Genomic DNA, 25,599 nt, shown 5'->3' on the forward strand with positions numbered 1-25,599 from the left:
CACTGCCCTCCAGTCTGGACAACAGAGCAAGACCCTGTCACAAAAGAAACAAAAAAAAAAAAAAAAAGGAAAAGAAAGAAAGGGAGTCGTACAGGTACTGGTGGGAACAGTGTCCCAGGAGAGGGAAAGGCACGGAGACTGGGTACTCAAAGGCACCTCTGAGGAAGTAATCTTAGAGCTGAACTTGCGTAACGAGGAGGAGCCAGGCTCGCACAGATCTGGGAGAAGACCAGCGAGGTGAGGGGGCAACGATCAGAGCCACAAGAAGCCCCGAAGGGACGCCTGGGAACTGAGGACAGCCAGCAGGGATGACTCCTGGGGTTTGGCCTGAGCCACAGGGAGGCCCTGCCACTTTCCCACAGTGGAGAGGGCAGGGCTGTGGGGTGTATGTGGCGGGCATGGGGTCCCGCTGGAAACAGCTCTCTTTGCCAATATGAATCTGTTTGAACATCAAATGAAAATATCGGGCCAGCAGTTAGAGCTGAGTGTCTGCCACATGGAGACCTAGAGCTACAGGGTGGAGGAACATGCAGGGGAGCAACAAGAAGGTGTCACTCCCTGGTGCAGCACCTGGCCAGAGTGGGTGCTCAGCCACGACCCAGTCCACCTCCTACCACAACACCGCTGAGAACAGACTGGACCCTTCCTGAAACAAAAAACAAAGGGAAGAGTGTGTGGGGGTGGTGAGCTTCCCGTGGCTGCTTTAACAAGCCACCGCCAACTCTGCTGCTTAAACTACATTTATTCTCTTGCAGTTCTGCATCTCAGAAGTCCAAAATGAAGGGACACGCAGGGATGGTTCCTTCTGGAGGCCCTGCAGGGAGATCTGCTTTCTCAGTTTCGACACCTGCTCACCTCTCCTGGGTAGAAGCCTCTGCTCCCTCTGCAAAGCACATCCCTCCGGCCTCTGCTCTGCCACCATCCCTCCGGCCTCCAGCCTCTGCTCTGTCACTGGTGACTTCTCCTGCCTTTGACCTTCTTGCTTCCCTCTTATCAGGACTCCTGCAATTGCACAGAGGGCCCACGGCCCACACGATAATCCAGGACTGTCCCCTCATCTAAAGTCCTTAATTCCACCACTTCTGCACAGCCCCTTTTACTGTGCAAGGCGACACGATCATAGGCTCCAGTGATCAGGACACGGACATCTGTGCTGGCAGGACAGGGAGGCGTGACTCAGCCCACCACAGGGTGTAAACGGTATCCAGGACGTGGGGTTTGCCAAACAGCAACAACAAAACCACCCAATTCTTGTAAACCCATGTGGTGTGCGATGTTTTATGGCAGAGTCATGACCTATTCAAGTCCTAAATCCCTGAAGGCGCTGCATCTGCAGACATGTTTGCGTGTCACACCTGCACATGGGCCACGCTAATCTTCTCTGCGTTGGTCCAGTTCTAGTACATGTGGTCTTTAAAGAGGTGATTAAGATAAAATGAGGCCACTGGGTTGAGCCCTAATCTGACAGGACTGGTGTCCTCGCAGGAAGAGATTAGGACACACACGTGTCAAGAGAAGATGTGAGGACTCAAGGGGAAGACACAGTCCAGGAGCCAAGGTGAGACCGAAGAGGACCCAGCCCCACTGACACCCTCATCTCAGAGTCCGCCTAACTCTCAGAAGATACTTTCTGACGTTTGAGTTGCCCGTTCTACTGCATTTTGATCTGGCGGCCAAGCCGTTACTGGACGAGGTATGGCTCTCACTCCAGGTCTGACTGGCCTTCAACATTCCTTCCTGCATCCGTTCCTTCCACAGACACGCATGACCAAGTGTCTGCTCTGTGTGAGGAACAAAGTCACGGAGATAAAAGACCCCGTCCAGACGCACTGCCTCGAAAGGAGACAGCCGTGAACCCTGAGCGACAGAGGGAGGAGCAGCTGTCTGTGCCTCGGGAAACAGCTCCACAGGGCCTTCACCTTCACCAGCCACAGTCACAGCCAGCCGGTCACAGTAATCAGTAGATGCTGCCCTGGGGCCAAACATTTCAGCCAAATAAACCACAGGCAAGGTCCTGCTCTACCTTTTGAAGTGAGGACACAAACAATAAACAGCTATTTCCTTTCTGATAGTGACAGGTGCTGGGGGGGGTGGCTAGACTGGCTGGTGGGGTGGGGGCAGCCCTGCAGGAGCCGGGCTGAGCTGGGACCCCAATGAGACAGGTGGCAGAGGGAGGGCCAGCGCCTGAGGGGCTGGTATGGGAAGTAGCTGGCTGGACGCAGAAGCAGAGGAACACCCCAGGGGCTCCCGGAGGAGCAGGGAGGGAGAAGAGGTTTTCTGAGGGGTGGAGGCAGGAGTCACACGTGCTGGGCCTTCAAGGGCCATGAAATGGTTACTCATTGCTATATAACAAACCCCCCCCAAAAGCAGTGGCTTAACCGGCTACTTACTGTCTCTCAGGATTACACTGGCTGCCTGGTACAGCACTGTGCTGGCGTTTAACTACCTTCTCTACAGAAAAAATCAAAAGCAAAATAAAAAACCACCCTGATTTGAAGCATTTACCAATGTCCACAGTACGGACACTCCTCCCAGGGCCTGTTCCAACCAGACGACCACCTGAGCTGAGTGGGTGAGGCTGGAAGGGACGCGTCCCACACGAGCCACAGCACAGCACACCCACAGGCGTGCGGGTAAGAGGCAGGTGCACTGAACTAACCAGAAAGCCGTGTGTCCTGAGCACTCATTGCCTTTGTTTTAAACGTAACTCAATTCTAAGTTGATAGGATGCCTGAATAATGGCCGTGTCTACCTGTTACCAGCTCTTGGCGCTCCTGGAGGTGGCTCCCCGGAAGATCACCTGGCTCCGTGGTGCTGCCAGTCAGCACATGGATCTGCAGGGCTAGACTGCGCTCTGCATACAGCCCTCCGTCCTCAGGGAGGCACCACTGGCTTCGCTACACAGCTGCAGCCCACGTGGGGCCCACATGGAGGGAGGCAGAGGGCGGGGATGGCCCTGGGACAGCGTTTTGTTTACGCATCAAGCCCAGCTGGAGGGAGGATCTACTCAAGCCTCCTAAAGCCCCTCCGTTCTCGCACTTTCCTTCCCTTCCCGGTGCAGTGAGGGGATCCGAGTGACCTAGTGGCAGTGATGTCGTCGGGGCCTCTTCCGGGGAGCCGGCTGGAGCTGTCTTGGGGCCAGCACTGCTCCACTATCTCCAGGCTGCCAGCCCGCAGCTGAGGCGCTGTCACTAGGGAGCCCTCGCCAGCACAGGCCCCTTCCAGACCCAGCTGCCTCTCTGCTTTGGGCACATCCCTGTGGTGAAGGCCACGCTGTGCCGGGAGCAGCCCTGGATCCCTGCCTCTTTCAGACCTGGGACCAACCACTCCCTTCCCACAGGCCCTGAGGGCATTAAGATGACTTAAAGCAGATTTAACAGTCTTTGTAGGCGACCTTAGGAGGAGGGTTGGCCTGAATCCCCATGTCTGTTTTAAGCCAATCTTCCCTGCCTTCCTGGCTGTAGTCAGGAATCCTGACAGAGGTCATCCCAGTGAGGCATCACTGGGGTGGACGGGCTCACCTAGAACCCGAGGCCCCCTTCCCCAGCTTGGAGCCGATGGGTGAGCAGGGCTGACCCCCACTTCTGAGGGGCACCAGGAGGATGAGGTGCCCTTCACTGCACCAGGGAGCACAGAGGGAACCACGGGTGGGTAGCGCGTGGTAAGACAGTCAGTGGGGCCAGCGGGCGACAGCAGCCCAGCCCTGGGTGTCAGTGGGGCCAAGGCGCCAGGCAGAAGCAATGGGGTCTGTGGCTGCTGCCAGGCTGCCCTCCAGGAAGCCTGCAGATGACGCAGACAGCCACTCCACGGGGAGAGCAGGGCTCCAAAATAGCCACAGGGTGTGGGTCCTTCTGGGTGGGATGGCTGGGTATTGCAGAAGAGAAAGTACAGAAGCTCATGAAAACATGGCATGAGTTCACAGCCACTGCTTCCATAACACATGGATCCTTACCACGCCTAGGGAGTAACTGCCCAGGTCCCTGGTTCCATAAAACACAGCTCCTTACCACGCCTGGGGAATGACTGCCCTGATCTCTGGTTCCATAAAACACAGCTCCTTACCACGCCTGGGGAATGACTGCCCTGATCCCTGGTTCCATAAAACACAGCTCCTTACCACGCCTGGGGAGTAACTGCCCTGATCCCAAGGCCTCCTCCCTCACATCAGAGCCAAACCCAAGCTCTGTTCCAATTGCTCCACGCAGAGATGCCCTTCTCGGTGAGGCAGGCGTTGGATTTCTCTGAAGGACTGAGGAAGTAGAGTGAGTCCCCAGGACACCTGGAGCCCCAGGGCTCTGTGAGCTGCCCTGGCCTCCCTAGACAGGTGCAGCTGGCCCTGAGAAAAGCTCTGCATCCTCTATGTTCTTTCTACATCTTGGAGATGGGAGCGGGGAGAGTGAATGATCAACTGATCTCTCTAAGACACATACACGGGGCAGCTCCAGCTCTCTTTACGGGCGAATGCTGGCCTTCCTTCTCAGACTCACCCCTGCAAAAACTCAGGACCTACCCTCTCAGCCTCACCCCTGTACCAATATGGGACCTCCCCTCTTGGCCTCACACCTCCACAAACTTGGGAGCTCTCCTCTTAGCCTTGCCCCTGCATAAACTCGGGACCGAGGTCCTCTCTCGGCCTTGGCCCTGCAAACTCGGGACCGCCCCTCTTGGCCTCACCCCTGCACAAACTTGGGACCTCCCCTCTCAGCCTCACCCCTGCATAAACTTGAGACCTCCCTCTCTGCCTTGCCCCTGCACAAACTCAGGGTCTCTGTATGGCAGCTTCATCTGGTGCTCTGCCAAAGACAAGGCCTCCACGTTGAATGAACAGGCTGTGGCTTCCCAGCATTGGCGGAATGAAGAGACACTGAGCAGGTTTCACCAGATGCTGAGACTTCAGGCCCCAACCTCAGGTCAGGCATGACTCTATGGAGTCACTGAGGGACTGCAGGCGACAGAGTAGCCATCACTAGCATAAGGCTCTTGGAGCTCCCGCTGCATGAGGCCTGGCTCCCTGACATGGGAAGTGAGGCAGCCCCACACACGAGCCCAACACGAGGGGGAGGAGCAAACACGGCTCATTTATTACAATGCAAAAGAGAGGACTTTCCTCCACAAATACAGAGTGCTGCTTCTCAGTTTCTATCAAGAGCAAGACAGTTGAAAATTGTATTCCTGAGAAGAAGCAAAAAAGTTATCAGTTTGCAAACAAGGGCAACAGGTGATTTCAACAAAAGATAAAAATCTTTTTTTTTCCCCCAGAAATCAAAATTTCAAGTATGATTCCAGATGACACGGGAAACCTAGCACAGAAGGAAGCCAAGGTGCCCTCAGGCTCTGCAGGGTCTCAGAGGAAGGGCCCGGGCAGCATGAGGGAGCGGCGTGTCCTGGGACCTGTGCCCAGCCCCGGCTTGGGACCACGGTTGCTCACACATTAGCAAGGAGCCGGTAACCTGACGGCCACATCGAGGGTTAACAGTTTCGGACATTTGAAGGTTTTTTTTTTTTTTAATAAACAGAAGCATATGCTTATTCTTTCAAATACCATACTATACCCAATTTTAGTCAATTTGTAAATTATAAATTATATTATTTGTGCTACAGTTTGTGACAATTAAATCTTATTAGAAGATAAGCACCAAACCTATTCAAATAAAAAATATATAAAATGCTGTGGTTTTCCCAGCAGCAGAATATTCTGTACATCCTGTAGGCTGTAAACTTACGCTCCCTTCCCCTGAACCAATGGTTTTGATAATGGTTCCCCTTTCTCCCTTGAAACTTTTCCTGAAAACAGATTTCTGCTTTAACTGTAATGACAGAAAAGGTACAGAAGAGCAAACCTGCACTGCCCCTCTCGGCGGGACGGCAGTGTGTGGCAGGAAGGGCTTAGTCTCTGCTGTTCATCCAAGGGCGAGCCCTGCCCTGTGCTCACTAGGAGGGCGGGTTGTGGCCCCCAGGGCTGTGAGGGAGGGTCTCACTCAGAGGGTGAAGCTCCACAGAAGAAAGAGTCACCCCAGAGCACCTGCTGGAGACCCTGCGCCCCTCAGGGGGCCGTGCAAATGCCCTGACATGTTTGTCTCTGTATTTTGAAAACGCGCTCTCTTCACCTCCAGTGCTGAAAGCTGCTCGGGGCCTCTGGATGCTTAGTTTTTGAACCTTGTCTGTTCACAGATATGATTGAATTTCCTGCAGGGAGAAAATGGCCAAATTACACAAGAGAGCACCAGAGACGCATTCTAATAAATTACACAAGAGAACATGAGAGAGGCATTCAAATAAACCCATGCTGAAACCATACACTGGAAGAGATCCTGAGAAAGAGCGTGTGGGTTTTTTATAGTATCAAAGAAACTAACCCCCAAAGGCAAACTTATTTTTCTTTTTAAAATTTTGAAACAGAAGTGAATATATCTGGTTGGGTGCAGTGGCTCATGCCTGTAATCCAGCACTTTGGGAGGCCGAGGCAGGCAGATCACTTGAGATCAGATGGAGACCAGCCTGGCCAACATGGTGAAACCGTCTCTCTACTAAAAATACAAAACTTAGCCAGGCTTGGTGGCAACTGCCTGTAATCCCAGCTACTCGGGAGGCTGAGGTAGGGTAATCGCTTGAACCCGGGAGGCAGCAGTTGCAGTGAGCCGAGATCATGCTACTGCACTCCAGCCAGGGAGACAGAAAGAGACTCCATCTCAAAAAAAAAAAAAAAAAAAAAGTACGCCAGGCACAGTGGGGCGTGCCTGCAGTCCCAGCTACCCCGGAGGCTGAGGTAGGAGGATCGCTTGAGCCCAGGAGTTCTGGGCTGTAGTGTGCTATGCCAATCAGGTGTCCGCAATAAGTTCAGCATCAATATGGTGACCTCCCAGGAGCGGGGAATCACCAGGTTGCCAATCGAAGGGTGAACCGGCCCAGGTCAGAAACAGAGCAGGTCAAAACTCCCATGCTGATCGGTAGTGGGATCACACCTGTGAATAGCCACTGCACTCCAGCCTGGGCAGCATGGCAAGACCCCATCTCTTAAAAAAAAAAAAAAAGTGTGAGGCTGGGTGCGGTGGCTTACGCCTGTAATCCCAGCACTTTGGGAGGCCGAGGCAGGTGGATCACGAGGTCAAGAGATCGAGACCATACTGGTCAACATGGTGAAACCCCGTCTCTACTAAAAATACAAAAAATTAGCTGGGCATGGTGCCATGTGCCTGTAGTCCCAGCTACTCAGGAGGCTGAGGCAGGAGAATTGCTTGAACCCAGGAGGCGGAGGTTGCGGTGAGCCGAGATGGCGCCATTGCACTCCAGCCTGGGTAACAAGAGCGAAACTCCGTCTCCCAAAAAAAAAAAAAAAGTGTGAATATCTTAGGATCTTAGGTAGCTTTCTTAGCGAAGAGAATAAAAGCTGTACTTCTCGGGCATCCCCGTGGCATCCGCTAATAGGGCTGAGGCAGACGCACCAAGCTGGATGGCCTGTGGCCACCTTCCCTCTCCACACCCGTGGGCAAGGAGGACCAGCGCGGCTCTGCTATCCTGATGCACACTTCTTTCGGAAAGTGTCTGCCAGTCAACAGTGAAATCATTTTTTGTAACAACATGGTCACTTTCATGTGCTGTTTGTGCTCAGACAGAAAGCAACATTTTTATTCCACAAAATCCCTGAGAGGGAGGCGCCTTTATCTGAGTCCTCACAACACCCTTGTCCTGAGGGTCCCATCTCCATCAGTTTAATCTGAACTCCTTGGCCACAGGAGTGGTTTACAGGATCACCTAACCTGAGAGACGCCTCCTGACCTACACCTCCCAGGGCAATGCAGATGGCGCTGTGAGCCTCCTTTAGAGACCATGGAAAGGCACCACGTGAGAGTGACAAGGTGACAGCGATCACAAATGCCTGCTCATGGCAGGGACGGAAACCCAGCTGTGCAGTGCTACATGAGGCGGGCCTGAGGCTTGGGATGAAGTTCTCAGTGACTGCAGCCTCTGATTTAGACACTGTGAAGCCTCAAACAATGGGTGTGCCCCAGATGCCTCAGGCAACACATCAAGCAACTCCAGCCAGGAAGACACAGAGGTGAAAGATGGGGGCAAAACCGCATGAAATGAAGGGATGAAGGATGAGCAAGATTTCTTTTTTTTTTTTTTTTTGAGACGGAGTTTCGCTCTTGTTACCCAGGCTGGAGTGCAATGGCGCGATCTCGGCTCACCGCAACCTCCGCCTCCTGGGTTCAGGCAATTCTCCTGCCTCAGCCTCCTGAGTAGCTGGGATTACAGGCACGCGCCACCATGCCCAGCTGATTTTTTGTATTTTTAGTAGAGACGGGGTTTCACCGTGTTGACCAGGATGGTCTCGATCTCTTGACCTCGTGATCCACCCGCCTCTGCCTCCCAAAGTGCTGGGATTACAGGCTTGAGCCACCGCGCCCGGCCGATGAGCAAGATTTCTAAATGAAGATGCCAGTTCATAAAAGACGCAACTTGGCCGGGTGCGGTGGCTCACGCCTGTAATCCCAGCACCTTGGGAGGCAGAGGCTGGCAGTTCACAAGGTCAAGAGATAGAGACCATCCTGACCAACATGGTGAATACAAAAATTAGCTGGGTGTGGTGGTGCACACCTGTAGTCCCAGCTACTCAGGAGGCTGAAGCAGGAGAATCACTTGAACCCAGGAGGCAGAGGTTGCAGTGAGCAGAGAGCATGCCACTGCACTCCAGCCTGGGTGACAGAGCAAGGCTCTGTCTCAAAAAAAACCAAAAAGGCACAACTTGACAGAAGCATAATGACCACATCAGCATGTTTATAAGCAGACGGTTAACTCATTCACTGCCCTGCAGCTGATGCCTACGCCCCCAGCTGCACTCACATGGCGTGGTGAGCCTTCACCTGAGTGCGGCAGTTACGGCCCCAGTAGCAGTCAGGACGGGATGTTACAGCGGCTGGAAAAAGAAAGGTTACACATCTATTAGATGTATCGCACACACCCACTCAGCTAACGGAATTTCAGCAGAGATCCAAAAAGAGACGCTGCGGCTGTAACGTGCAGCCTCTGGTCTCTCTGTAACTAGTTTCCTTGGACCGTTCTAAGACTTCAGGAAAGGAAACACACGTTTAACTAAAAACCCAACTGAGGGTCAGGCAAGGTGGCTCACTCACCCCTGTAATGCCAGCACTTTGGGAGGCCAAGGTGAGCAGATCACTTGAGGTCAGGAGTTCAAGACTAGCCTGGCCAACATGGTGAAACCCCATCTCTACTAAAAATACAAAAAATTAGGCCGGGCGCGGTGGCTCACGCTTGTAATCCCAGCACTTTGGGAGGCCGAGGCGGGTGGATCACGAGGTCAAGAGATCGAGACCATCCTGGTCAACATGGTGAAACCCCGTCTCTACTAAAAATACAAAAAAAAAAATTAGCTGGGCATGGCGGCACACGCCTGTAGTCCCAGCTACTCGGGAGGCTGAGGCAGGAGAATTGCTTGAACCCAGGAGACGGAGGTTGCGGTGAGCCGAGATCGTGCCATTGCACTCCAGCCTGGGTAACAAGAGCGAAACTCCGTCTCAACAGGTTAAAAAAAAAAAAAAAAATTAGCCAGGTGTGGTGGTGGGCGTCTGTAATCCCAGCTACTCAGGAAACTGAGGCAGGAGATTCGCTTGAACCTGAGAGAGAGAAGTTACAGTGAGCCAAGGTCGTGCCACTGCATTCCAGGCTAGGGAATAAGAGCAAGAAACTCTGTCTCAAAAATAAGTAAATAACTAAAAATTTAAAAATTAAAGCCTAATTGAGGAAATGAAACTACCCCCAGCTGTCTACTGGATGTCTTTACATATCTCTGTTTTAGAAACCCACGTTACACTCATGAGTAATCGCAAACAGACCTATGGCTTAAGACAACCAAGGCCCTCCATGGTCTGCCTGTCCTGTGGGCTCTGGACTGAGGCCGACTTCTGCTGAGAACACAGAGCATAGGGCAAACTGGGTGTCTGTTAAGAAGAGAGTGCAGGCAGGGCACGGGGGCTCACGCCTGTAATCCCAGCACTTTGGGAGGCCAAGGCAGGTGGATCTCCTAAGGTCAGGCGTTAGAGACCAGCGTGGCCAACGTGGTGAAACCCCATCTCTACTAAAGACACAAAAAATTAGCCGGGCATGGTACCGGGTGCCTGTAATCCCAGCTACTTGGGGGGCCGAGGCAGGAAAATTGTTGGAACCCACGAGGCGGAGGGTGCAGTGCGTCAAGACTGCGCCATTAAACTCCAGCCTTGGCAACAAGAGTGAAACTGTGTTTCAAAAAATTAATTTAAAAAGCTAGTAAAGAAGCCAATCCAGACAGAACCAGAGCTGTAGGGGGTCCTCACCTGGCAATTCCGAAGCAGGAATGTTCTGCCGATACTGATAGGTCAGCTCGCGGAAGCTGCGCAGGCCACAGCAGTAACACAGCACGGTGTTCCCAGTGACTCTGTAATCTGGAAGGAAACAGCCTCATGCAGACAGAGCCAGCTACCCAGCAACAGCCTCTTTCCAACAGCGGAACACACATGGACTTCACACCAGTGGGAAACTAACGAACTAATTGTAAATGGGGCAGAGAAAACAGGCTAAACGTCTGGAAAACGAGAATAAAGCCAACCTCAATACCAATTTCTTTTCTTTTTTTTTTTGAGATGGAGTTTCACTCATGAACCCAGGCTGGAGTGCAGTGGCCCGATCTCGGCTCACCGCAACCTCCGCCTCCTGGGTTCAGGCAATTCTCCTGCCTCAGCCTCCTGAGTAGCTGGGATTACAGGCATGCGCCACCATGCCCAGCTAATTTTTTGTATTTTTAGTAGAGATGGGGTTTCACCATGTTGACCAGGATGGTCTCGATCTCTTGACCTCGTGATCCACCCGCCTCGGCCTCCCAAAGTGCTGGGATTACAGGCTTGAGCCACCGCGCCCGGCCGCCAATTTATTTTCTTAGAGCAAAACAATCCCGCATGGATATAACATTTATTTATTTATTTATTTTGGGACCAAGTCTCGCTCTGTCACCCAGGCTGGAGTGCAGTGGCGCGATCTTGGCTCACTGCAACCTCTGCCTCCTGGGATCAAGGAGGCCTCCCGAGTAGCTGGGACTACTGGCATTAGCCACCACGCCCAGCTAATTTTTATATTTTGTAGTAGAGATGGTGAGGCATGCCTTGGCCTTCCAAAATGCTGGGATTACAGGCATTAGCCACCACGCCCAGCCCCATATGGATATAAATTAAATATTAAAACTCCCCAAAAATTACTAGGAAGAAAATGAGAAAATTAGCTATTTCTAAGTATGTCTTGAAAATCAAATTGCACATAGTTTCGAAAGGATCTGTACACTTGACTACCCACAATTTAAACATCAAAATGAAAATAAACACAACAAAAGTGAACTACTACTATAGTAGAAACATATTTGCAACAGAAATGAAAACGTGCTATACCCTTAATTAACAAAGATACCAGTCGGGTGCAATGGCTCACACCTATAATCCCAGCACTTCGGAAGGCCAAGAGCAAATCATGAGGTCAGGTGTTTGAGACCAGCCTGGCCAACATGGTGAAACCCTGTCTCTACTAAAAATACAAAAAATTAGCCAGGTGTTGTGGCGGACACCTGTAATCCCAGCTACCTGGGAGGCTGAGGAAGAAGAATTGCTTGTTTTTAGTAGAGACGGGTTTTACCATGTTGCCCAGGCTGGTCTCAAACTCCAGGGCTCTAGTAATCCACCCACGTTGGCCTCCCAAAGCGCTGAGATTACAGGCGTGAGCCACCGCACCCGGCCACATTTTCTTTGTGAGCCACGTCATTCTTACAAAAATAAGAAGCCATTTGAACTCCAAGATGTTCAGATAAGAACATGTCCAGAAAACAGCTTAAAAGGAGTTTAAGCAAAACTCTCAAGTCTTTCTTTCATAATTTATAGCTTAGGAAAGAAAATCACTTGTTAATATTTCTTGGCCAGTCTTGGAGGCTCACGCCTATAATCTCAGCACTCTGGGAGGCTGAGGCAGGTGCAATGCTTGAGCCCAGGAGTTCAAGACCAGCTTGGGTAACATAGGGGGACCCCGTCTCTACAAAAAATACTAAGATTAGCCAGGCATAGTGGCACACGCTTGTAGTCCCAGCTTCTCGGGAGGCTGAGGTGAGACGATTGCTTGAGCCCAGGAGGTCGAGGCTGCAGTGAGTTGTGATCATGCCCCTGCACTCCACCTGGGTGACAGAGCAAGAACTTGTCTCATATACATATTTCTACAGCCTTCCCTAGTGACAAATTATCGTACTCCACAAGGCACCCTGTGCCCCCCAGAGAGGAGTGACCTCACCAAGTGACTGACACACCAAGCAAGAGACAAACCAAGTCCCTCAAGGTCCCAGGACAACTGACCCCAGGACCCCTGGGGAGACAAACGGCAGAGACCCTCCAAGCTGCCCCACTCTCCCCTACAAGGAGAAAGGCTGCTGGAGTGCCTCACGCCAGCTCATGCTCAACTTTCAAAAAAACAACCCGAAAGCCAGGCACAGTGGCTCACACCTGTAATCCCGGCACTTTGGGAGGCTGAGGTGGGTGGATCACTTGAGGCTGGCAGTTCCAAGACCAGCCTGGCCAACATGGTGAAATCCCATCTCTATAAAAAATACAAAAAATTAGGCTGGGCGTAGTGGCGCACGCCTATAATCCCAGCACTTTGGGGGCTAAGGCAGGTGGATCACCTGAGGCCAGTTTGAGACCAGCCTGACCAACATGGAGAAATCCTGTCTCTACTAAGAATGCAAATTAGCCAGGCACGGTGGCGATGCCTGTAATCCCAGCCACTCGGGAGGCTGAGGCAGAAGAATCACTTGAACCCGGGAGGTGGAGGTTGCAGTGAGCCAAGATTGCGCCATTGCACTCCAGCCTGGGCAACAAGAGCAAAACTGTCTCAAAAAATTAAACAAACAAATAAATAAAAATAAATAAATACAAAAAATTAGCCAGGCATGGTGGCACATGCCTCTAATCCCAGCTACTCCGAGGCACAGGCAGGAGAATCTCTTGAACCCAGGAGGCGGAGGTTGCAGTGAGCTGAGATCATGCCATTGCACTCTAGCCTGGGCAACAAGAATGAAACTCCATCTCAAAAAAAACCAAAAACCAAAAAACAAAATCAGGATCTTTCTCCTGTTTCTTCCAGGGTGGGTGAAGGTCGAGTTGTGACTGGGAGAGAGGATGGGGAGCACTGCTCAGGCTTGCCAGGGTCTCCTGCCTTCCAGGGCAGGGGCAGCCCTGGAAACTCACATGCGCCTTAGAGCAGGAGGCAAGAGAACTCACCAGACAGCAGAAACACTCCGCGCTGGAGAGCCACAAGGCTCTCAGTCAACATGTTTTTCCATGTCAAACCCCTGGTTGCCAGGTAATTCTGTGACGCGAAGAAAAAAGGGAGTAAGAAACATTCGTTTGGGGGAGAAACACTGACATGACGAGAGAGAAAACACTTCCGAAAAGGCCCCGAAGGTGTGGAGAGCCATAGCCCAGCCCCCACGAGTGGCATTTTCAGACGGCCACACATTCACACCCCACGGCACGAGGAGTGTTGTCCAAGAGCCTTCTCCAAGTCCCAGAAGGAAGGCTAGCTTTGAACCCCGAGTATAGGAGTTCCCAGATTCTCTCAAAAGTTCTGCCGAGACCTTCACAGCCCAGGGTGTGACTGAGACACTAAAGCCTGGCCACGGGGCCCACAGCCCCACGACAGGCCCAGTCTGTTTGACAAGAAAAGCTGAGTACTTGGCATCTGATCTGTGTGCCCTTCAAAAACACGGAGCTGTGTAGCTCCTTTTGTGGGCATCAAAGCAGAGTGTAGGGCTGGGTGGGCAGGCCTGCCAGCTGTGTCTGTGGCCAGCGTCAGGCCCCACCATTGTGTGTGCTGTCAGTCGGCAAGGTGCTTGGCAAGAGGGCAGACGCGCACGTCCAACATATAAATCCTAGAAGCCGAGATTGCTTCCTAGATGCGGGGAGGCAAATGGCCAGACAAGGAAGGGACCAAAGAAAAGGCCCTGGTTCTGCCAAAGGGCACTTTCACGAAAGCCTCTCCGAGAGCTGTGGGAAGCAGCTCCTATGGATTCATGGCAGGAGGCACAAAAAGGAAAGACCCAGTTTTGGAATACGGGAAAAACAGATAAACACCACGGAATGCAGAGAACTAGCCGGCTGCACTAGTGAGAAAAGGCTGCTCCCGGCTCCCCAGCCGGTGGCAAGTCGGTACCTTCAAGATGTCTGACTCGTAGCTGTTGTTGTTCAGCACCCCGTCCAGACACTTGTCACCCAGGTTGAGCTCTGCCGAGATGAAGGGGCAAGGTTATCTGTTTATAAAGACGTCGCAGGAAAGCACTGTCTGCCCGACACTGAGGATAAACACATTTCTTTTCATTACAGATTCTAGAAGGAATAAGAAGTTCAATGATAAAACTCAATTTTAAACAGAGGACAAGTAGAAATGCTTTCCATTCCACTCCCTCCTTAAAAAGACCAGCTCTCCAAGTCTCCCCAGCACCTGGTCTGGTACCCTGACATCAAAACCCTGCAGCAAGGATTCCATCCAGGAGAATTTCCCCTAATCCTTCTGTTATTGCTTGATTTTGAGCTAACATGAGTTTGATACACCTCTGCAGTTCAGCAGAAAAGGGTCAACATTTGGTGACCAACAGTGGCCTCCCCACTCTACACATCAGGCTATGGACACCACCATTGCCTGCCCTCAAGTGGTTCACCAAGAGAACATGCAAAGGTCAAGGCAACTCGGGCCTGAAGAGCCAGTATTACCGCAGAACGGGGCCAGGCAGCCGAAGCAGCCGGTCCGGGTGCAGCCCCAGTACAGGTGACAGAAAGGCTGCAGGCAGACCGCACCTGTGGAGAGAGGACACCAGTCAGGCGCGCCCAGCTCTGCAGCCCATCTCCAACACAATTCGCCAATGCCAGGCTCAGGAGCTCAATTCCCTTCGGAATCATTGTTCAGGAGGAGTCTCCATGGAACTCAGGGACAGGGGCCACATCCCAGCTAACATCACCCAGGTTGTGACTGAACTATGAGGACAGAGAGTTATGACCCTGAAAAAAGGCCAGGCTCGTATTTTCTTTTTTATTTTTTAGAGATGGAGTCTCACTCTGTTGCCCAGGCTGGACCACAGGGGCACAATCACAGCTCACTACAGCCTTGACCTCCTGAGCTCAAGCGATCCACCCACCTCAGCCTCTCGAGTAGCTAGGACTACAGGTACACACCACCATGCCCAGCTAATGTTTTTTATGTTTGTAGAGATAGGGTCTCACTATGTTGCTCAGGATGATCTCAAACTCCTGGCCTCAAGTGATCCTCCCGCCTCAGCCTCTCAAAGTGCTGGGATTATGGGCATGAGACACCCCACCCAGCCCCAGACCCATATTGTTTCTTACAATGAAAACACATGCTCATCCCAGGAAAGTAGTGAGAAGCACAAAAGAAAACCTCTCACCTGCTCCACCACCCTACCATGGTTTTAATGGGTTTCCTTCTAGCTCTGAACATGCAACATGCTTGCCACCAACTGCGTATGTATATCTTTACGTGACTTTTTTTTTTTTTTTGAGACAAAGTCTTGCTCTGTCCAAGTGCAGTGGCATGATCTTGGCTCACTGCAACCTCTACCTCCCAGGTTCAAGTGATTCTCCTGCCTCAGCCTCCCAAGAAGCTTGGATTATAGGCACCCACCACCACGACCGGCTAAATTTTGCATTTTTAGTAGGGATGGGGTCTCACCATGTTGGCTGGGCTAGTCTCAAACTCTTGACCTCAGGAGATCTGCCCGCCTTGGCCTCTCAAAGTGCTGGAATGACAGGCGTGAGCCACTCTGCCCAGGCTAAATGGCTGTTTTCTACTGGAGTATTTTTCTATGTTGCCAGCTCGGTTTATAGACTTTTTTTTTTTTTTTGAGACAGAGTCTCGGTCTGAGGCCCCGGCTGGAGTACAGTGGTGCGATTTCGGCTGACTGCAACCTCTGCCTTCCAGATTCAAGCAATTCTCCTGCCTCAGCCTTCCCAGTAGCTGGGACTACAGGCGCGTGCCATCACGCCCGGCTAATGCTTTGTATCTTTAGTAGAGAAGGGGTTTCACTGTGTTAGCCAGGATGGTCTCCATCTCCTGACCTCATGATCCACCCGCCTTGGCCTCCCAAAGGACATTATTTTTAATTGTTCGATATTCTACAGAATGGAAATTCCTAAAATACAATATTAAGTAAACTCTAGCTAAAATTCTCACAGGGTTGAGTACTTAAGTCTTTTAACGTCTACACTCACTTCACAAGTCTCTGTATATGAAGCGCTCTCTATGAAGTTAGAGTCAAGAGTGAGGGCTACCGAGGAAAAGCCGGCCTGATGCCATCTGCTGACCACCTGTGTGTCAGGCACAGGGCGAGGTGTCCTCTGAGGCTTCCCGCCTCCCCTCCCATGTGCCGCATCAGCAGTGGGCAGTGACTGCATGGGTCGGCGGCCATGCCCCACGGCAGCACGTCCCAATGCGATGCAGCATCCACATCCCGAGACTGCGGGCCAGGCCCCACCCCTGCACGTCCATCAAGACACAGCCCCCAGAAGTAACCCATTTGGTTTACTTTGGTTTGCCTGGAACACTTTTAAGCCATTCCAGAGAGAACCAGTGCTGTGGCCCCGTGTGCTGCTCAACAGGGCGAGGGCTGTCTTCACTTAATACTGTCACATAGAGGGAGCTCTGACAAATTACGAAGTCATAGAAAAAAAGGCAAAGGACATAAACAGACATTTCTGCAGGAATAAATTAAAACAGCCATTAAATGAAGGAAAGCTGTTTTTAACATAAGAGCATACACACACACACACACACACACACACACACACACTTTTTAAATTTTTTTTGGAAATAGGGTCTCCATCTGTCACCCAGGCTGGAGTGCAATGGCAGGATCTTGGCTCACTGCAACCTCCTTCTCCCAGACCCAAGCCATACTCTGGCGACAGTCTCCTGAGTAGTTGGGATTACAGGTGCACACCACATCTGGCCAATTTTTGTGTTTTTTTGTAGAGATGGGGTTTCACCAGGTTGCCCAGGCTGGTCTGAAACTCCTGGACACAGAAGATCTGCCTACCTTGGCCTCCCAAAGTAGGCGGGATTACAGGTGTAAGCCACTGTGCCTGGCCAGAATTATATATTAAAGCATCAACATTCATCTAGGAGGTTTTAAAGTGACACCGGGGCATGGACACAGACCCAGGCCGAGCCCCCGCTGGATGCAGATGCAGCCTGTGAAGGCGCAGTGTTATCAGCAGGTGGGAAAAGATGGATTATTCAATATGGTGACGTGGGATGACTGATCATACAGATGGAAAAGGAGAAACTGCATCCTTACTTCACAGGTTACCTTACAGCCAACACCACTTTAAAACCTGAGCCCCAAGGGCCAGATGAGAGTGTCTACGCGCGGTGGTGCGGGCACTCACACTGCTGAGGGGCGACACTCGGGTCCTGCGCGCGCTCTGCTCTCCGGTCAGGCATGGGCTGGAAGCAGCAGGTGCACAAGGCGTGGCTTCCTTGCAGAGGGCACACGTAATCCTGAACTGCTGAAGCACACACACGTTCAGCCGGAGCACGTGGGACCCAGGGCAGAAAAACAGCAGGTTAGAGACGTACATCTAAAGAGGCCACCAGGAAGCACACACGAGGAGAGGTGGACCCGAGACAGCCAGGGAAGACGCAGACCTGCTCTCCGAAACCACTAGGGGACTTTCTGCCACCCAGACTGGGGCGTTCAAACGGATTAACAATAACCAAAAATGATCTTCGGTTTCACGACTGGAGGAAGAATTCAAAGATCTATTGAAAGTTTTCTATTGTTTCCTATAAAGAGAGGACAGGCCCATGGAGCATATGACAAGCTGTGTACTCAATCTCTGCTCAGGTGAGAGAACAGCTATCTCCTTCAAATAAACAAGGACAGGCAAGGTGCACAAGACCAATCGATGTGGCAGCAGGAAGCCTGAGCCCGCCCCGCCAAGCTCCCTGTACCCTCACCATCCACACAGGAAAGACCACAGGGAGGTCACCACAGCAGCCATCAGGACAGCAATTTCACGGCCCAGGTTCACTGAGGAACCCAGGACACCAGAAAGAGGCGCTGGTCCTGCCACGCAAACAAAGGAGCTTGTCCAGTGACCCAGACAGAGCTACTGAGTGGCAGAGGCAAACCCAGGCTGGCAGATGGGCATCCACACCAAGGCCAAGCACTGCTTTGTCCACTCCTTCCACAGGTTCTACAAGAAGCCACTGAGAACGACAGCACAAGGATGTGGCTCTGCATCAGTCCCAGGCCAGTGGCCTCCTGATGTGCTCAGCCCCACCCGTGGCCAGGAAGCCAGGACCCTTGAGGGCCATCTTCACCTTCTGTGTGTACTAGAGTGAGCAGGGCGGAAAAGTGCGGCCTCCACACCCCATGCCCAGCTCTCCTCTGCCTTCCCTGACAGCACCTGTGGCCCCTTGTTGGAAATAGGCACCTGACAGAAAAGCGTTTAGCATCAAGGCAACTCTGGAGATGCAGGGCAACTTCTGGCGACATCACCACAGCTTTTGGGGAGAAGCCCAACTCTTACTTGAGGGACAGATATACAATCATCACTGTGGGTCTGGCAAACCCACTGGGGGACATCAGCTGCTCTAGGCAGCAGGTGCGGAGAGACCAAGTATTAAGGTCAGGGTTATTAATTCCCAGCAGTGCTCAGGAGGGGCCATGAATAAACAGTTACTCATCTGATTTCCCAGCCCAAAATCAGTCATGAAAAGCAACAAATTAGCGCAGGGAGACCTCTGAAGCCAGGGCCCAAAGTGGGAGAGGGGTGCAGAGAGGAGGCAGGCAGAGCGAGGCTCACCTGTCGTGAGGCTGGCGGATGTGGAGGGTGTGTCCCCCAGGGCCTGCGGAGCCCCTGGCTCGCCCTCGGGTGCTGGGCAGCGGGGAGGCTGCGCCGCCTGCCTTCTGTACTCAGGACACTGCCGGCACACGACGTACGGCTGGCTGCAAGGAAGCACAGGCTGAGCTGCGTGCAGGCCCCCAGCCTCTCTCAGGCAGGGCCGGCGCAGCACGGGTCTGCAGCCGTCACACCTCAGCTCCACCCTTGCTCAGCTGCTTGGTGTGACGGGAAGGGCTGGGCCTCCTTCCTGCCCAGCACCCCACTGTTGGAGGATGGGACCAGGAGTTGAAGGGCAAGGATGCGATGCTCTGCGTCCCCAGCTTAGCCCCCACACTTTGGAGTGCCATCCCTGGGGCCACTCAGTCCCCACTGACGTGTGCTCCCAGGAGACGCTCAGGCCAGCACATGCGAGCGCACCCCATGCTCCTCAGGACACCGCCTACTCTCCCGTGACAAGAGCGCAGTGCACAAGGTCCAGGGGGTCCCACACCAGGCGCCTACACAGTCCCAAATCATTTATCTTTCTACACTTCCCTTGTACTTCCAAAAACTAGAGAAAAATGTAAACTACAAAAAAAGAACTTTCCTGTAATCCCAGCACTTTGGGGGGCCAAGGTGGGTGGATCATGAGGTCAAGAGATTGAGATCATCTGGCCAACATGGTGAAACCCCGTCTCTACTAAAAAATACAAAGATTAGCTGGGCATGGTGGTGCGCACCTGTAGTCCCAGCTACTCAGGAGGCCAAGGCAGGAGAATTACTTGAATCCAGGAGGCAGAGGTTGCAGTGAGCTGAGATCGCGCCACTGCACTCCAGCCTGGCTACTGGCAACAGAGCAAGACTCTGTCTAAAAAAAAAAAAAAGAGACTACCTATTTATCCTACTAAACAGGCAAAAAGAGTCCGTCACGGTGCAGACCTTGTAGAGTGCATTATACACACCCTTTCTGATCGGTGTCTGGAGAACAAACTTATCAAATGTCTATCAAGGTGAATTCCCAGGCACACCCTGTGACTCGACTGCTCACATCTAAACATTTGTCTTCATGACGTCACTGGACATGTGCACAAGGACGGAAGTGAGAAATGCACGGCAGCCTGTTTCCAAATTCAAATGCTGGGAAGACAGCCAAGCTGCACGTGCAGTCAAAAACTGTTTCATAAAATGAAATGTTTCATGAAAACATTCGTTTCTCATGCTTGTAATCCCAGTACTTTGGGAGGCAGAGGCGGGCGGATCACCTGAGGTCTGGAGTTCTAGACCAGCCTGGCCAACATGGTGAAGCCTTATCTCTACTACAAATACAAAATTAGTGGCTGGGCGCAGTGGCTCATACCTATAATCCCAGGACTTTGGGAGGCCATGGCGGGCAGATCACTTGAGGTCAGGAGTTTGAGACCAGCCTGGCCAACAAGGTGAAACCCCGTTTCTACTAAAAATACAAAAATTGGCTGGGTGTGGTGGTGCATGCCTATAATCCCAGCTACTCAGGAAGCTGAGGCAGGAGAATCACTTGAACCCCCGGAGATGAAGGTTGCAGTGAGCCAAGGTTGCACCACTGCACTCCAGCCTGGGTGACAGGGTAAGACTCTGTCTCAAAAAAAAAAAAAAAAAAAAAAAAAAAGAAAATTAGCCAAATGTGGTGGTGCATGCCTGTAATCCTGTAATCCCAGCTACTCAGGAGGCTGAGACAGGGAAATCACTTGATCCCAGGAAGCAGAGGTTGCAGTGAGCCAAGAGTGTGCCATTTCACTCCAATCTGGAAAACAAGAGTGAAAATCCATCACACACACACACACACACACACACGCACACACAAACAGGGCCAGGTACAGTGGCTCATGCCTGTAATCCCATCACTTTGGAGGGGCCGAGGCAGGCAGGTCACTTGAGGCCAGGAGTTGAAGACCAGCCTGGCCAACTTGGTGAAACCCCATCTCTACTAAAAATACAAAAAATTAGCTGGGCATGGTGGCACATGCCTGTAATCCCAGCTACTCAGGAGGCTGAGGCGAAAGAATCACCAGAACCTGGGAGGTAGAGGTTAGTGAGCTGTGATCACACCATTGCACTCCAGCCAGGGTGACAGAGTGAAACTGTCTCAAAAACAAAACAAAACAGATTTGTTAGTATACTGCATTTTATTTTGTTAACAATTGTGACACACTGAACGGCTGGGCAGATGTGGCAAAATATTAATATGAAGTGGTTTTGGTTTCCTTCTTTTTGCTTAACAGTCATTTGCTAAACTTAGCAAAAGGAAACAAGGATAAAAGTTTTGGGTTTTTTGTTCATTGTCTTTTAAAATATCATGGCCTCGACCCAAAATTCAGGCCTTGCATTTCTGAGTTAGGAAACCTCAACAGGTCAGCAGATAGTCTCTGAGGCCTGTATTCTCTCGACCAAGTGATAGTGCCTCTTCTGTCACAACACACTGACAAGTGATCAACGCTGCAGTTTATAGGGACTTTATAGTCACTAGATCAACTGCAAACAATACATGTGATCCGCCAGGTGTGGTGGCTCATGCCTTTAATCCCAGCACTCTGGGAGGCTGAGGTGGGTGGATCATGAGGTCAGGAGTTTGAGACCAGCCTGGCCAAAATAGTGAAACCCCCCATCTCTACTAAAAATGCAGAAAAAAATTAGCTGGGTCAGGAGAATCGCTTAAAACCCAGGTGGCAAAGGTTATGGTGAGCCGAGATCGTGCCACTAAACTCCAGCCCGGGCAACAAGAATGAAACCATCTCAAAAAAAAAAATTTAAAAAGTAGCCAGGCACGGTGGTGCGTGCCTATAGTCCCAGCTACTCAGGAGGGCTGAGGCAGGAGAACTGCTGCAACCTGGGAGGCGGAGGGTGTGGTAAGCTGAGATCGTGCCACTGCACTCCAGCCTGTGCAACAGAGTGAGACTCCATCTCAAAAAAAAAAAAAAAAAAAAAAAAATACATCTGCTTATGCGGGAAAAAATAACATACGGAATGATGTTCCTCTGTCACAGCCAGAGACGCAAGACCCATGACAAGGAGTGGAAGCAAAGGGAAGGGCATCGCCCAATGGCGCAAATGCCCATCACAATCACCTGTGGTTGACACTCTGTCAGCTGCCAGCCTAAGTATTCACCCAGTCCTTGCCACACCTCTCAGGGCTTTGCTGCTAAGGGGCAGAACTAGAACTCAGAACCCATGCTGTCCACCCAGTAGCGAGCTCTCAGCCATGCTGCTGATGCTCCTCTAGCTGCCATGCTCTGCTCCAAGCCAGGGGCGTGATTTACCTAATGTCTGAGGACTCACTGTCAACATCCGACAGCTCCAACAGGTCCTCTGAACTCCCTTCTTCATCGGAGAAAGACCGCCTGACTTTGGGCTGCAGCATGTCTTGAGTGATTTTATTCCTGGCATCCATACTTTGCATATCTTCTTCACTGCGACTCTTGTCTAGAATTGAAAGGACACAGCACCATTCACCGGCAGTGAGACACATCAGGCAGACACAGCCCATACTGCTGGGGGCCTGCGTGCCCAGTGCCACAGAAGGAGAGGTCTGGGTGGACCACCCTCACTTGCCTGGGTGCTGGATAAGGTATGCTTCCACGAGGTTGTTGAGGATGTGGTTTTTACAGATCCGCTCCACGGGACAGCGGCAGGTGGGGCACAGGGATGAGCGCTCCATCCATCCCGAGTAGCAAGCCGCACAGAACGTGTGCATGCAGGGCTGCAAACTGAAGCCGCGAGAGGGAGCCGTGTCCACACGGAGCCGCACACACTCGACCATCACCCTCAGGCCGAGGTCTGCAGCGGCCCTACCGCACGAGGGCCTGCAGGGTCCAGCCACCATTCAGCCTAAAACCCTTTAACTTTGTCTTTGTTAATGAGAAGAAATCAGAGACCACAAGCCCTGTGTTTTCAGGAGGAACGGAGGTGAGTAGCTTATGACTTCAGGAACACAAACAACAGAGACACCCAGTGTTTCCAGCCTGGAAGTCGGAAGCTTCTCACACTTAAGTTCCCATGGAAAAGCAAGGAGGCCCTTCCTCAGCTGCTCCTGCATTCATTCCATGCTTAAATACACTTTCCTAGCTAGGGAACATTTAAAATGTGCATAGTTCCTTTCATCTGTCTACAACGTTCACTGGGTCACACACAACTCACACTCCTGAAACCTTGTTGGGTCTATAGCCTCCGGCTCTGAGTTCCAGGTTTCCTCCTTGTTGGGGCCACAAGTAAAATGAAAATGGTGGCCATGCACGGTGGCTCATGCCTGCAATCCCAGCACTTTGAGAGGCTGAGGCAGGAGAATTAACTTGAGGTCAGGAGTTCAAGACGAGCCTGGGCAACATGGCGAAACCCTGTCTCTACAAAAAATACAAAATTAGCCATGTGGCTGGGTGCAATGGCTCATGCCTGTAATCCCAGCACTCTGAGAGGCTCAGGTGGGCGGATCACCTGAGGTCAGGAGTTCAAGACCAGCCTGGCCAACATGGTGAAACCCTATCTCTACTAAAAAATACAAAAAAATTAGCTGGGTGTGGTGGCACATGCCTGTAGTCCAGCAGCTCAGGACGCTGAGGCAGAATCGTCTGAACCTGGGAGGCACAGGTTGCAGTGAGACAAGATTGCACCACTGCACTACAGCCTCGTGACAGAGTCAGACTCTGTCTCAAAAAAAAAAGTAATAGTAATAAATAAAAATGATAAAATCACAACATTAAAAAAAAAAAAATTAGCCAGGCATTGGTGTGCACCTGTAGTCCCAGCTACTCAGGAGCCTGAGGTGAGAGAACTGCTTGAGCCAGGGAAGGAGAGGTTGCAGTGAGCTGAGATGGCACCACTGCACTCTTATCTGGGTGACAAGAGCCAGGCCTTGTCTAAAAAGAAAAAGAAAATGGTAACCTCAGCAGATTCTATGGCAAACAGGACGCAGAGGCTTCTTTGATGCCCACCCCCCTCCCCACACCAGATGAGGAAACTGCAGCGCCCTGTGTTCCACGAGCCAAGGCTGAACGCAGCCGCACCTCACGCAGTCATGCAGCAGGTCCTGGCAGATGATGCATGTCAGCGTCTCCTCCATCTTGTCTGGCTTCCCAGCCACAGCTCTGACATTGTCGTGGACAGTTTGGGTGTTTCTACACGGTTGTGCAAACAACACCTCTAGGTTCAGGTCGAGGTCCCCGTCTGCAAGAGAACGGGATGGTTCTGACTGTCGTAACCAAGGAGGGAACACATGCAGTACTTTCAGTTTACAAACACCTTCACCTGCAGACACAGAAAGTCTCCAGGCCTCAGTTGTCCAGAACCAGAAGCAGAAAACACACAGGTCTTGCCTTATGTTTGTATTTCTAACGGGTATTTTTCACCAGGCATCATGGCTCACACCTGTAATCCCAGCACTTTGGGAGGCTGAGGCCGGCAGATCAACTTGAGGTCAGGAGTTTTGACACCAGCCTGGCCGACATGGCAAAATCCTGTCTCTACCAAAAATACAGAAGTTAGCTGGAAATAACTTGAAGCTGGGAGGTGGAGGTTGCAGTTAGCTGAGATTGTGCCATTGCACTCCAGCCTGGACAACAGAGTAAGACTCTGTCTCCAAAATAATAATAATAAAAATAAATAAATAAATAGGGTATTTTTTTTTTTTTGAGACGGAGTCTCGCTCTTGTTACCCAGGCTGGAGTGCAATGGCGCGATCTCGGCTCACCGCAACCTCCGCCTCCTGGGTTCAGGCAATTCTCCTGCCTCAGCCTCCTGAGTAGCTGGGATTACAGGCACGCACCACCATGCCCAGCTAATTTTTTGTATTTTTAGTAGAGACGGGGTTTCACCATGTTGACCAGGATGGTCTCGATCTCTTGACCTCGTGATCCACCCGCCTCGGCCTCCCAAAGTGCTGGGATTACAGGCTTGAGCCACCGCGCCCGGCAAATAGGGTATTTTTAAGAAGGCCCAAAATAAATCTCCTATTCCAGTAGGTTTAAGTTTTGTGTTAGAGGAATGGTTAATAACATTAACAAAGAAATTCAGGATGTGAGTTAAGAGTTGAAGGCTAGCCAGGCGTAGTGGCTCATGCCTGTAATCCAAGCACTTTGGAGGCCAAGGCGGGCGGATCACCTGAGGTCGGGAGTTCAAGACCAGCCTGACCAACATGGTGAAACTCCGTCTTTAAAAAAAATAAATAAGTAAATAAAAAGAGTTGAAGGCCAGCTGTCAGTGTGTATGATGTCATTTTCTTTAAACACAAACTGTAACTCATGTACACAGAGGAAAGTGCTAAGAGACTGAAGATGTCACCAGGTCAAAATTTTTTTCTTCTAATGTGTTTTTATTTTTCTATAATACTCAGATGTTGGTAATCATTAATTTTTATTTTTAAAGAAACTGCACAGAATTAAAAAAGGCAAATATTTAGAAGAAGCCAGGCACAGAGGCTTATGCCTGTAATTCCAACACTTTCGGAAGTTGAAGCGGGCAGATCGCTTGAGGCCAGGAGTTCAAGACCAGCCTGAGCAATATAGTGAAATCCTATCTCTACAAAAAATACCAAAAAAAAAAAAAAAAAAAAAAAAAGGGCGGGCGCGGGGGCTCAAGCCTGTAATCCCAGCACTGGGGGGGGGCGAGGGGGGGGGAACAAGGTCAAGGGATCGAGACCATCCTGGGCAACATGGGG

At 51.4% G+C, this 25,599-nt stretch overlaps 1 protein-coding gene across 12 annotated transcripts in view; it reads right to left on the reverse strand.

Annotated features, from left to right (window-relative positions):
* Positions 1-5,058: 5,058 nt before the first annotated feature.
* Positions 5,059-25,599, reverse strand: part of CHFR (checkpoint with forkhead and ring finger domains) — a 45,663-nt gene continuing 25,122 nt past the window's right edge. For 10 of the 12 annotated variants that reach the window (XM_032271354.1, XM_032271352.1, XM_032271351.1 and 7 more), the window contains 11 exons: positions 23,951-24,110; positions 22,503-22,657; positions 22,211-22,373; positions 18,900-19,042; positions 17,478-17,597; positions 14,790-14,873; positions 14,233-14,303; positions 13,302-13,389; positions 10,332-10,439; positions 8,845-8,917; positions 5,059-6,186 (listed from right to left, as the gene is read on the reverse strand). In XM_032271354.1, the coding sequence (XP_032127245.1) occupies positions 6,144-6,186; positions 8,845-8,917; positions 10,332-10,439; positions 13,302-13,389; positions 14,233-14,303; positions 14,790-14,873; positions 17,478-17,597; positions 18,900-19,042; positions 22,211-22,373; positions 22,503-22,657; positions 23,951-24,110 (1,208 nt within the window). In that variant the 3' untranslated portion in view covers positions 5,059-6,143. The remainder of the gene's footprint in view (positions 6,187-8,844; positions 8,918-10,331; positions 10,440-13,301; positions 13,390-14,232; positions 14,304-14,789; positions 14,874-17,477; positions 17,598-18,899; positions 19,043-22,210; positions 22,374-22,502; positions 22,658-23,950; positions 24,111-25,599) is intronic. The other 2 variants (XM_032271357.1, XM_032271349.1) reach the window with 1 other exon arrangement.

This window comes from Sapajus apella, unplaced genomic scaffold, assembly GCF_009761245.1.
Source record: "Sapajus apella isolate SASKATOON/1434 unplaced genomic scaffold, GSC_monkey_1.0 scaffold230, whole genome shotgun sequence".
Taxonomy (NCBI): domain Eukaryota; kingdom Metazoa; phylum Chordata; class Mammalia; order Primates; family Cebidae; genus Sapajus; species Sapajus apella.